Here is a 13,760-nt window from a genome sequence, read left to right on the forward strand (position 1 = left end):
TTGGGGGCTCTGGCTAGCCACTCCCACTATTACTTTTCAATCATTTTAGTCACTCTAATGGCCTGTCAATCATAGTACGGATACAGTCTCTACAAAAAACAGTAACAACAGAAATAATAACAACTTGGGGGAGAGTATGTCTAGCTGAAATCAAAGGCAAACAAAGCGGAATTATCCTCATTAACTGTTATTAACTAAAGGAATGTGGAAAAGAACTGTAACTCTGGCATACAACCTGCAGACACACTTCCGTCCCCCTCCCTGCCTATCCCTATCCCTCCCACCCATCTCCATTTTGATTTGGTTTCTTTTGGGAGGGAGGGATGAGGAGAGAGGAAAGGAGGGGGGAAAGAAAGGGAGAGGGAGAGAGGAAGACAGAAATCACTAAAGACAGAAAAAAAAGAGAGGAAGACAGAAATCACTAAATTTCTCAAGTATTTAACCACTAGGTGGCAGTCTTCTGGAAGCCCTGTGCCTACAAGCACACCCTTAAAAAGCTATAACTGCTATCAACTCTTTTCAGCTAACCATACCGTTGGCACTAAATATTCTAAGTTTACAATATCTGCCTCGATTGCAAAAGCAAAAAAATCCTGTATATTATTTGCACCAACATATAAATTTTTTAAATTTTTATTTATTTATTTTATTTATATGATTATACTGCATCTGTCTTCAGACACACTAGAAGAGTGCATTGGATCCCATTACAGATGGTTGTGAGCCAGCATGTGGTTGCTGGGAATTAAACTCAGGACCTCTGGAAGAGCAGTCAGTGCTCTTAACCACTAAGCCATCTCTCCAGCTCCCTAAATTTTTGAAAACATCAAGTGTTCACAATAATATAATCAGAATTCTCCCAGCAATGCAGTGAGTAGAAATGAAATAGCAATGGTGTGGAACCAGCCAGAAGCCCTGGCCGATCAGGTGTGTATCCACAGAACTGAAGACTACAGGCTGCAGAGAAAAGCATGCATGTGCCAGCAGACACTCAGGGCAGTATTTACAGCAGCAGGATGCACGCTAGCTCAAACCAGAAGTCAAACATGCTCACCAACAGGGGAAATGATCGCCTATTATATTCACCCAGTAGAATACACACAAACAAATCAAACACAGCACACAGGGCCAGCTGATCCTGACAACCAAGCCAACACACAGGCGGGCGCCAGTCACCAGGCGCTTACTGCATTACTTCATTCACACAAAACTCAGAAACAGGGAAACTGCCCAGCAGCACCGTTGTGCATCCTCACACATACACACAATTCCACAACAACCCTTTCCAGGTGGAGAGACATGGGATACTCGGTAGCTCGTTGTTTTGGTTTCTTGGTGCCAGGGTCTCACCGTGTAGCTGAGGCTCACAACCCTCCCGCCTCTTTCCTCCCAAACCCTAGTATTACAGGCATGTACCCATGCCCAGCTAGACACGGCCAGCTAACTGAGCAAGGCTGTTACCACCCAGAAATTAGTCCTGTATACAGAGGCCTGTACAGACTACTTTTATGACTTTTACCCAAATTAATACAGAATCAAAAATAGTTACATTTTTTATAAATGAAAATGATGCAAATTTAAAGTTTACAACAATTTAAAAAAATCAGTGACAACTGAACATTAGCAGATCTGTGCATGAACCAAAGAACCAGACCTCAACGCAAACCACTCACATCTTAAGAATCAGGGATATACGCGGTGTCACATGTACCTGTTGGGAAACAAACTTACCAAGGAATTCTTAATCACTTCACTCCTATAAAATTCTGGAAAAGAAGAAAAAGAACAGTAAGTGACAGGAAAGACAAGCAGCTCGTTAACTAAGCACTGTAAGGCTCTGGCGCTCTAGGAAGGCGTCTAAACTGATCCAGCGCCTGCCATCTTTACCAATAAGAATAGAAAACCAAAATTAAGTAAAAGTGTCTTAAGGAGGAAAAACATCAGTGAAGCACATCACAAATTGCTCAGATTTAATCTCGGAATTGTTACCTGTCTCCTTCTGCAGCACATTAAAGCAGAAGCCCTTAAAAATCCAAATTTTCTCCTTTTCCCATTTCTACTCACTCCTTTCTTTTCATGTGAACACAATGAGCGTGTTGGGGTGGGGGGGGTCCTTCAGGGGGCTGAGGTGAGGTCAGGATTCTTTCCCAATTCTCTTTAAGGCAGGATATCTCAATCAAGCCAAAACCTCCTCTACACAGCTCGTGTAGCCAGCCAGCTGGCTCTGGGGATCCATCTCTGCCTTCTGGGGCTAGATTACAGGTGGACTGCCACAGTCCCCCTGCATCCAGGTGGGTCCTGGGAATTTAAACTCCAGTTTTCATCTGTACAGCAAGTACTTTAACCTCTGACTCCCAAATCCCCCATTCCCAGTTTCTATGACTGATTCTCTCTGTTCTTCAGGCACCTCTAGAACATTCCCTCATAGGAGTGTAGAATGAAAACCAATTTAGAAACCATGTGACCCAAGCTTTATTTGTGCTTGTTGCTAACATTCTACCTCTTCAACCTCGTCAGGCCCTTTCTCAACTTGGAAAATTTGGATAACTGAAGTTCTGCAAGCATTAAAATTTCATGATTCCAGGGCTGCAGAGATGACTAAGAGCACTGACTGCTCTTCCAGAGGTCCTGAGTTCAATTCCCAGAACCCACACAGTGGCTCACAACCATCTGATTCCCTCTTCTGGTGTGTGTAAAGACAGAACACTCATATACATTAAATAAATAAATATATATATTTTTTTAAATGTTCATGATTCCATAAACCTTCATATATAGCATCAAATGTTACAAAACCGAAAAATAAAATAAAATAAAACTATGCTATTGGTCCTGATAGACATCCCCGACAACCCTCCAGTGCTCTGCAGCCACCCACCCAGATTATCTCCATGCCACTGTCAATGCAGTCCCCTGTTGCTACAGAACAGTGTCTCCCACATGTGATCCACACACTACTGGTACTTGAGATGAACTGTGGCATGATACATGGACAAAGGCCATGATTGCAATGTGTGCCTGGACACTCCATTTGTTACTGTGGGCCCAAACCCTATAACTACCATGTCCTCATCTCTCAGAACTGTGCCTGGCACAAGGACAGACACTCAGCCAATTCTGTCTTTATGAATGAACAATGACACGCCCAGGGAGCGCACTGATGTGCACCCTTGCGGGGGAGCTCTCCCTCCCCGAAGCTCTGGTGTTAAGGCATTTCCTTGTGGGCAGGCTGCCTGTGCTGCTTCACCCTCATCTCCCACACAAAGGGCACTTACTATATGTTCTGAGAACTTCTCACAACACAGTAAGTGCAGGGACAGGTTCTGCTGGAGGATTTACAGCAGGACCCAATTTTTCTAATTAAGCCAGCAATGTTTATCTTAGGTTACAGCTTTAGGCTACTTACATGCACTAGCTGAATGGTGGTTTGAGTTTTTTTTTTTTAATCGTGAATAACTGTGGTAAGTTATCTCCGGTGATTAAATGAGCAATTCCATCCTTAAAGACAGGTTTATTGGGAAGCAGCTCTCTGGTGGGCTCACTGGGCCCAAAGAACAAGGCCAGGGAGACAGAGGGAAGGGTGAAGAGAAAGAGAGAAAGAGTGTGTGCTGCAGGGACAGAGACCAAATGTCTGATTTATAAAGGAAAGCTTCTGGGGGAGGGGAAGCCTGGCCCCACAGTGGGCGGGGCGTGCCAGCCATGCCCTGTAAAGAGCAGGGACCAAGGGATGCGGGATTTATATATTTTGGTATATAAAATGTGTCCCAGGTATAAAACCCTACAGTATGGAATAAGAAAAGAAAATTCTATACTTTTAAAAGGGAACATCCTGACGTTGCTATGGATTTTAGCATCTTTCAGATAGTGCTAGAAATAAACAGTCTTTCAAAGATATATAACCTAAACGGTGTGGCTAAGAGAAGTAACCATTAGAAACAAAACTGCAAGACCCACTAGCAAATGGGTTCCATGTTAGCTATGACAGACAAGTCACTCTGACTAAACTGTGTGATCCCTTCACTTAAGGAAGACTCATTTCCCAGGCTCCCTACAACTCTAACTCTTAAACATTCATCAAACACTGCAGCCACTTACCACAGGATCCCGAGTATATCTGTCATACATGCTTGCATGCATGTATACTTTCATGCATACACACATACATACATACAAACAAACAAACAAACAAAACAAGATTTTAAAGGAGTCTCCCTGTGCCTTCATTTGTCTGGTTCTGTTGTTATTGGGATTTGTTCTTACTGACACTTTCTGTGGTCTTGGACCAAACCCAGGGCCTCACACATACAATGCCAACGCTCCCCCAGTCCAACTTTAGTCCTAGGCCTGAGGCTTTTTTTTAAACACGGTATTTTTTACTTTCTAGTTAATACATGTTATTTATTATTTACTTAACCACACTCATTTTGTTTTACTTTGTTACAAAAATGTATTGCTCTTTTTGGGGGGTGGGGGTTTTTTGGGTTTGGGTTTTGGTTTGTTTGTTGGTCTTTTTTTGGTATTTTTTCGAGACAGGGTTTCTCTGTGCAGCCCTGGCTGTCCTGGAACTCACTTTACAAACCAGGCTGGCCTCGAACTCAGAAATCCGCCTGCCTCTGCCTCCCAAGTGCTGGGATTAAAGGTGTGCGCCACCACTGCCCTGCAAGACTATAATGCTTAAAGGTGGTGAGAAACTAGGCTAGGAGCATTAGGGCCCTGTTGGAGCACTTGCCTCTCTTCAATCCCTGTGACAGACTAAAGAGATTTAAATATAAAAAGCAAAGTCAGTGAGAAGACAACAAAGGCATATTTTAATTCTTAAAAAAAAGAATTATTCAGCTTCTCCTGCAAGCACCTAAGTTCAGCAGTTCTCACAGACCAGCTCTCCACTGCAAGAGAGGAACAGGGTCATTTCTGCTAAAATGTTGAGTGCCTGACTCTGTAGATAAGCCAAACTAGGCAATTTCCCATGGCCATTAGTGATCCAAACTAGACAGGCTGACCAAAAGGATGGAGCCCAACACAAGGGCCATAGTTGCTGTGAAGAGAGAGATCAGGGGGTGTGAGCCGATCTCCAAAACACTATGCCACCATCCTGTTAGGTCTAAAGTAGCAGAACAGAAACAGAGCTTGAAAACAATCGATTCAGAATTTTAAGAATAAAATGCACGCAGCCCTCAGTCTCTCGTGTAATATTAACGACCTACGCGGGGCTGGAGAGATGGCTCAGCGGTTAAGAGCACTGACTGCTCTTCCAGAGGTCCTGAGTTCAATTCCCAGCAACCACATGGTGGCTCACAACCATCTGTAATGGGATCAGATGTCCTCTTCTGGTGTGTCTGAAGACAGCAACATTGTACTCATATGCATTAGATAAATAAATCTTTAAAACAGAAAAAAAGATTAATGACCTATGCAGTCATCAATAGTCAATTTTCATTTTGTTCCCTTCCCAGGAGAGAACAGGGCGTTGTGAGGCATAAATTAAATACTAGGTTAAAAACACCTTATGAGCCACAGTGTCTATTAATAAACTTCTACTCATTTTATTCTTTTCATGTGAATAAAGTCATAAAGTAGATCCTCAAAGGGTCCTATCAGAGCCTTATGTCCCCTTGGATCACTACATATAAGAGCTTTTCTAGATAGCCATGCCCACGCCTAAAGACAAGAACAGCCATGCTCACACCTTAATGATGAGACAGCCGTGCTCACACCTAAAGGACCAACAACGAAGAGCCTGCAGAGCGCAATGCCAATGGCCCAGGCTGGCTGGCATACTACACTCCTTCATTCAGTAAATGTTTATGAAGAGCCTCGACCTCACTCCTAAGAGGAGAAATATAAGCTCCTAAACGGCAAAACTATTTTTCACCTATCTGACTAACAAGAATTCAAGGGCTTACACTGATAAGGCTATATAGGGAAAGACACACATAAAACAATTCCCACCCAATACAATTTTGTAATACCTACCAAAACAGAACATACTTTCTCAGTGTCCCAAGAACTCCACTCCCTAGAACTTACCCTAAGGGCTGACTAACACAAAACAATGCACTAGTAAAAATTAGCCAATGCAGCAAGAGACAAAACAACCTAAAAGTCCACCGCAGGGCCAACCACAGACACCAGAGAGCAGCTATTCAATGCAAAGCCAGAAGCAGTGCATCAGAGACGCCCTCTAGGGCAGACATATAAAGTGAAAAATGCCAAGCGCACAGTATCTGCGCACACATGCCATCTGCAAGGGAACTGCTGGGAATGGAGGATGAAGATCTTAGCTTTCTTCTGTTTCTGCAAATAATTTAGGAAAGACAAACAGGAAAAAGATAGCAGCAGTTACCAGGACAGAAAGGGAAACAGCTTGATGAGACATTGATGAAAGGTAGTTTTAATATAAACCTCCACTTATGTTTTGAAACACAGACTGCATTATCTACCCCCCAAAAAATTAAACTGAAAATAAATGGAGGGAAGGGGAGGAGAGAGAAGATGCACCCGGCATCTTCTAATAACCAGAGGGTTCTGGTTCTGGTTCTGGTTATTAGAGTCAGAGTGGTTAAAGGGACATAAAAATGTCTGTTCCTATGGACCCTACTCCTACAGGAAGGAACGAGACATTAACTAAACACACCAATGCCAGGTGATTGTAAAATAACTATGGGGAAGAATTAAGAAAACAAAAAACAAAGGAACAACAACAAACAAACAAAAAGCCCAGCAACTATGAGGTCAGCACTTGTGAAAGGGTTAGTCAGCATCAGAGTGGCTCTAGAAGCATGCAGAGTAAAGGCCAGCGGGAATGTGGAAGGGCTTGCTTGCCAGCTCCGTACCTGGAGGAAGGTATTCAGGCCAAAGTGCAGACCAAGTGCAAAGCATTAGTTACAAGAAGAAAAGGAGACAGTCAAGACCCGGCATGGCTGGAGTGGAGAAAGCAGAAGGAAGGCTAGGCCTTCAGGGATCGTTTCTATAGTTCACTACCAGCAAACGCTGAAGAGCAGCAGGACGTTCTGAGCAGTGACATAGGACATAAGGATCATGGCCTTATTTGGAATGAGCTAAGAAACCACACCAGCATTTTTGGGGGACAGATAGCATGATTTTTCATTTGCAAGGAGTCTGGGTTGAAGACCAGCTGGGAGAGAGGGCATGCGTGGGCAGACAGTCTGTCTGTCAGTGGGCCTTCTGCCATCCATGCAAGGGAGGGCAGTGGCACAGAGGTACAAAGAAGCCTCCAGAAAAGTACCTGCAGAAAGGCTGGCTGGGGGAACTAGAGAGAGAAGGCGATCCACCATGGCCCTGGGTTGTAGCCCTGGAAATGGAGTTGTCATTTTCTGACAGAAAAACATAAGGTCAGTGAGCTGGCACAGCAGAGACTCAGTCTTGAATATACCAAGTTTAAGTCACCTACTGACTCCAAAGGAGACACAGAGCAGGCAACTGGATAGAGGACATGACCTCAGAGGAAAGGCCACCTGAGGATGGATCTTGGGTGAGAGCAAAGGACTGCAAGGCTCTGCCCTAATGGATTCCTGATGGCTGGTAGTCGGAAGAGGACAGGCCCTGAGCACTTCCCAGGGGAGAAAATAACTATGGCTAAAACAGACGGGGAGGCTGGCGAGCCAGCTCAGCAGCTAAGAGCACATACTGCTCTTGCAGGAGTTCACCAACCAGCCTACTCACAGCATCCACTAGTTCCAACCCCAGGAGGTCCCACACCTCCTTCTTGCCTCTGAGACACCTGCACTGCCTGGTCACACATTCCCCAGACAGATGCATGAAATTTTAAAATATAAATATTTTAAAAAATAAATAGATAAACCCTCTAGCTGGGTGTGGTGGCTCATAGCTACAGTCAAAACCCTGGGGAGAGCAGGACTACCAAGAGTTTGAGGCAAGACTGGCCTACATAGTAATGTCTTGGCCAGCCTGTGCTACAGAGAGACCTTGACTCCGAAATAAAATAAAACTACAAATTTAAAATTTCTAAGTTTAAGAGGGAACCAGGATTAAAAGTGAGCCTCCATTCACCAACACAGGCTTTGTTCCAAACATGTATCAACACTATTTTGTGTGTACAACCTTAAATGTTGACAATCTCCTATAGATAACTAAAAAGATGTATAAAAAAAAAAAAATCCCCTTATCTTCTTGGGATCTACTACGAATTCAGATGAGATAAAAGAGTAACTGAGAAGCCAACATTTCTGATATCCTTTAAAAAAAAAAAAAGCTTGTAAAACTGGGAGATTAACTAGATAGAAAAGTGGTTTAGGAAGGAGAGCCAATCAGCCTTTGTGGCTATTCTGCACCAAAGGTCACAGAAGGACCATGGCATACTGATGACTGTCATGACAGCCAACCAGATGAGGTAACGTTAACCAGGATTACTAGACGACTCTCCAGCTCCTGTGATGAGTTACAAGAGTGCAGAAAACACTTCGTCCCATCACGACTGGCTGGAGCAGAAGGATGCCTCACAAGTCACCAGCCATCTCAATGTAAAGATGAACTAACCAAAGCTCACCAGGGGAAATACGGCCCAAAGAGGTTTCTGAAGAAGTGACAGGCTCTACTGCTGTAGACTGTGGGCAACCCTGGCACTGCTGTCCCCTGTGTGCATTAATGGTCTTCTCATTGGTAACCACAAGAAAATCTAAGTACTTTCAAAAAGCTGCAATCACCAGGCCAGATGTGGTAGCCTACACCTTTAATCCCAGCACTTGGGGAGGCAGAAGGAGGCGGATCACTGTGAGTTCTGGGTCAGCATGGTCAATGCAGTGAGTTCTAAGCCGGCCAGGGGGAGAAAAAAAATTGAAGTCAGAGACAAAAGAGCAAAGACAGTCATTCTGTTTCCATCTTTACATCACAGTCACCAGCAGTCCCATGGCTGCTTTTTTAAGAAACCAGTCTAATTAACACTGCAATCCCAATAACAATGGCCACCATTTTCCAAATTGCCAGAAGACACTGAGTAAAAGGACTCTAGCCAGCTTGGGCATAGTGAGCATGGCTCTGGCAGGCCTTGCTCTTCTCCCCATCCCCTCTGCCTTGCTAAAAACCAGTAAGTTGCATTCCTAAAGCTACCACCAAGGTCTATTCCCTTATTTAGCCCCGCCCTCTACCTGACACTGACCACCAAGGTCCAGCTATCAAAGTATTGAAATCCAGCAGTCAAAAGCCCCCTGTGGCTTCCTGTATTAACATGCCCAATTAAAATTAAACACCTCATCCTAACACAGGGTTTCCCCTTGTACTTTTATAAAGCACCATTTCCCTATGAGCCAAGTCTATCGCTTCGAGATCCAGAAGTAGTACTTTGTTGTCCCAATCTTTTTTCGAAATAAGAGTTCACTTCCTCTTATTAAGGCATTCACTGCCTTTTGTTTGCATAGTCTAATAAAGGCAATTTATCAAGCATGATTCACAAAACAACCTGTCTCACCTAGTTTATAAGACATGGTTATCACTGTTGGGTCTCAAACCAGAGACAAACTGCCAAGGTACCTATTTAACCTATCAAAGTGGATGCTGGCTGCCAGGTTCTCCCTGTATCCCTCAGTCCTATTACAGGCTACCTGGCTCACACACCCCACACCCTACTCTAAGCCTTTCCAGCTGGCCTGCCCTATATATTCCAACCATTTTGGTTACCTGGCCTTTTTCCGTCTACCCTTTACCCTCCTGGCCTCTTGGTCTGGCTCTCCTCTCTCCTTGTCCTCATATGCCCCCACCCCTAGCCCCCCCCCCCCCCCCCCCCCCCCCGCTCAGGGCCACGCCCACTAGGGACTCCCCCAGATGTCCTTGCCTCTGGCTGTGCTCTCCTTTTTATCTAGAATAAACCTCCTGCACCATACCTAGGAACAGCCATGTCCTTTCCTTCTTATTTCTTGATTTCATTTAATCTCCAGAAAACTTTCTTCCAAAGCATGAAGCCAGAGGCTGAGAGAGAGCAACCGAGGCAGAGCGACTGTCCTCCTGGTTTTCAATCCCAAGCCAATGGCAGGAATAACACTGCGCCCTGGTCTTCTTGCACCATGCTACCTAAGCCATGGCACCCTACCACTTCCTACTCTGTGTGAGGAAAGATGACTGTGATCTGGAATCAAACAATTGATCTCCTTTTAAACTGCCACTTCTAGAAGAATCCACAATGTAATAGATAAATAAATTGGAGGCTGGAGAGATGGCTCAGTGGTGAAGAGCACCTGTTGCTCTGGCAGAGGATTAGAGTTCAATCCCCAGCACCCACATGGTGGTTTACAACCAGCTATAATTCCAGTTCCAGGAAATCTGATGACTCTTCTGTCCTCCACGGGCACCAAGCACATGCAGGCCAAATGTAAAATAAAATAAATAAATCTAATAAAACAAAACAGAATTGGAAGAAACCAGGCTATTCTTCTGAAAATGACCCCATATACATAAATCTAAGTATGGGAAGATACAAACGTGTTTTCATAAACTTGGTCACCAGGAAGGGAAATATGTTAAAGAAATGTAAAACTAGTATAAGATACTGAACTCCCATCATCTGTTTTAAATGCTAGGGACTGGAATAGTATCCATACCATTCATGAAGGGGAAACAAACTTACTTAGCAACTGGAATAGTAACGGTAACATTAATAAAAGGGAAACAAACTTACCGAAGTAAGGCTATACCCTAGAGCACTACCCATTAGCTATGTCTCTAGCAGACATCACTTGAGATGTTTTCAGAAAGCATGACTGAGCTTTCTAGTAAGCAGTAGAAGAAGGCGCTGCAAGCTGCTCCTGTTACAAGCGTACAGACAGGACTGACCCGGAGGGTCCCTTACCTTTAAAGATTTTCTCATTATCACACAAATGAAGAGTGAAGTAGGTATCCAGAAGCTGATGGCCATTTCTATTAACAATGTTCCGAGCAGCGATGTTCCGGAGATGTCGAAGACGCCGCTAAAACATAATCACAGGTGAACAGGCATTCAGTCTTTAGTCCTCTTATGTTTGGAAAGCAGCAGTGCCAAAAAAAAACAACAAAAAAACCCAATGTTGTCCCAGGCACTTCTGGTTGAGCCCATAACATGACCCAGTCTTCTATTTATGCCTCAGCACGTCCTCCACCATACAGGAAATAAACTTTCCTCATCTCACTCAAACAGCAGTTACGAGCATGGAATGGAAACAGATAGGAAATACTTTTGCTCTGTGTATGCAGATGTCTGTGTGTGCATGTGTGGGTGTATGCAGTGGAGCTCAATGTTGAGTGTCTTCCTCAAACAATTCTTCACTTTATTCCAGGGGTCTGCCTGTCTCTATCCTCCCAGAGATGAGACTATTGAAGCACACTCCCACGGGGACACGCCACCACACCCAGCTCTTTGCACGGCTGCTGGGAACCCAAACTCATGCTCACATGGCAACCAACTAGTCCATCTTCGAGGACCCTGAAATATTTTTGAAAAGCACAAATATTATGTAAGTGAAAAACACCTGCAAAAGAGTGTTCATAGCCCCAGGACATAAACAAAATAGAAAGTTGATCCCCCTCACCCGAAAGGCTTCAGATAGTTATGATAAATGTATGCTCTGTTGCTAGTTCAGCCTAGATACCAGATCATTTGTACAACTATAAGAGGCCATAGACAAAAAAGATAGATAGATAGATAGATAGATCGATAAATAGAAGTAGTAACTCATTTATTCCAGCCAGCCTCTATCTGCTAATCAAGGCTAACTTCCTTCAGTTTCACTAACTAGGATACTTGAGTTATGTGGAGTCACTTCTTTGGGGACATAAAAGCTCCAAAGTAGAGCTTCAACAAAAACACAGAAGATAAGCTGAAGAGCTAGCCCCATCATATCAGAGCAGACTACAGTGGCAGAGTCAGGCCTGGTGGCAAATACCTACAACCCCAGCACTTAGGAGACAAGAGTCAGACAGGATCACCGCGTGTCCAAGGCCAGTCTGGTCTGCTATCAAGTTCTAGGCCAGTCAGGGTTACATCTCAGGACAGTTTCTCAAGAGAACAGAGAATGTCAGTGCCGAACTCCAAGCATATCGTGTCCACCCCTCAAAGCCAAGTCTTTGGAGACAGCAGAGGTCAGCAAGATGGCTCAGTGGATAACGTGAATGATGAACAACCCTGACAGCCTAAGTTCAGTCCCCAGGCACACGAAGGGAGGGAGGAGAGAATCAGCTCCACAAAGCTGTCCTCTGGCCTGGACACACACACACACACACACACACACACACACACTAATAAAATAATTTCTAATAGGCACCTCTGGCTCCTTGTTGAATACCCTTCCTGCCCTCCCTTCCAGCTGACCGCAGGGAGTTCCCACATTCAGCTAGGCAGGCCGTCAGCCAACAGGGTCTACATTTTCTGTCCATGTGCATGGCAACCAGGCTTTCTCCCTGTGTACAGATATGGTTCCCTGGGAAAAGGCCATTGCCTACTATGCCTCCCTAGTCCTCAAGTATGGAAAGGCTCCGTATGTTTACAAAGCTCTCGGGCTCAGGCTACTAACAACCTGAAGTGCTTTCCTTTCACGCCCTGGATCATAGCCACTTCCTGCTACCTGTTGCATTAACTCCTCCATTCAAAGCTTCTAACTGGGAGGCGGTGGGATGGCTTGGTGGTAAAGGCACTTGCTACCAAGTCTGACAATCTGAATACTGGGAACCTGTGTGCTAAAAGGAGAAAACTGACTCTCTGAAGTTGTCCTCTGCCCTCTACACGGGAGCCATAGCAGATGCAGTAAACGCACACATTTACACTGACAAGACTCATCCATTGACAACAATCACATTTCATTGACTGTATGAATGCCAATGGAAAACACTGACCAAAGTCTCTGCAGTAAAGTCCATTCATCCACCATTGTTTTTTAATATTCTGCAGGCTGACCTCTTCAAGGAACAATCCAGAGGGCTAGGGTGGTGGCTCCGTGGCAGGGCGCTGGCCCAGCATGCATAAGCTCCTGGGTTTCACCCCCAGCACTAAAATGCATAAATAAATAACTGGGGCTGTAGGGAATCACTCAGCCTACTCTACTAGCCATGAAGCTAGGAAGGGTGCAGGACCAGAGATGCTGGTTGTCATCTTCCATCACAATGCAACCTGAGAATAAAGTAGGGACAGCAGAGTCAAGGCTGAGATTTAGTCCCTCTAACACACTTGTCTTGATCATATCAACAAAATTACAATGAAAAGGGTCGGCCCATCCCTATAAATCAGTCAAAGACCTCAGCTTTGGAAGGGACTTACTATAGTAACTGTTAACTGATTTACCCAGGGCCCAGGAGTAGAGCACTTATCTGCCTAACACATCCACACCCAAGCCAAAGCCCTAGATTACATCACCGCTACCGCTACAGACAGAAAGACAGTGTTTGTTGTTGTTTTTAGTTCCACAGTGTACTGAGTAGCAAAGTACAAAGAAATCATTTGATTTGGTTTGATTTGGTTTGATTTGGTCTGATCTGGTTTTGAGCCAAGGTCTCTTTATATTAAACAGGTGGGTCTCCATCTCCTGGGCTTGGAAGATCTTCCTGCCTCAGCCTCTCAAGTTCTAAACCCACAGTCACAAGCCACCAAGCCCAGCTCAAATAAATGTTTTAAAACATCCTCATTCCCACTACGTAGTAACTTGGAACCTCAGCACAATCAGCCTAACAGAAACAGAAAGCAACGTTCAGTAGTGACATGTCCATCCCACTGCCATCTTCCCCTGCGGGCACCTGACATGGTCTGGATTCCCAGATGTAGCAGT

At 44.5% G+C, this 13,760-nt stretch overlaps 1 protein-coding gene across 2 annotated transcripts in view; it reads right to left on the reverse strand.

Annotated features, from left to right (window-relative positions):
• The window catches only part of Uvrag (UV radiation resistance associated), a 266,200-nt gene that overhangs the window by 229,253 nt on the left and 23,187 nt on the right, over window positions 1–13,760 (reverse strand). Inside the window, exons 2-3 of one of the 2 annotated variants that reach the window (XM_021167360.2) lie at window positions 10,820–10,937; window positions 1,732–1,766 (exon numbers count right to left, since the gene is read on the reverse strand). In XM_021167360.2, coding sequence (XP_021023019.1) covers window positions 1,732–1,766; window positions 10,820–10,937 — 153 coding nt within the window. The remainder of the gene's footprint in view (window positions 1–1,731; window positions 1,767–10,819; window positions 10,938–13,760) is intronic. The other variant, XM_029479367.1, reaches the window with a different exon arrangement.

The sequence above is a fragment of the Mus caroli genome, chromosome 7 (assembly GCF_900094665.2).
Source record: "Mus caroli chromosome 7, CAROLI_EIJ_v1.1, whole genome shotgun sequence".
In the NCBI taxonomy this organism is placed as follows: Eukaryota; Metazoa; Chordata; class Mammalia; order Rodentia; family Muridae; genus Mus; species Mus caroli.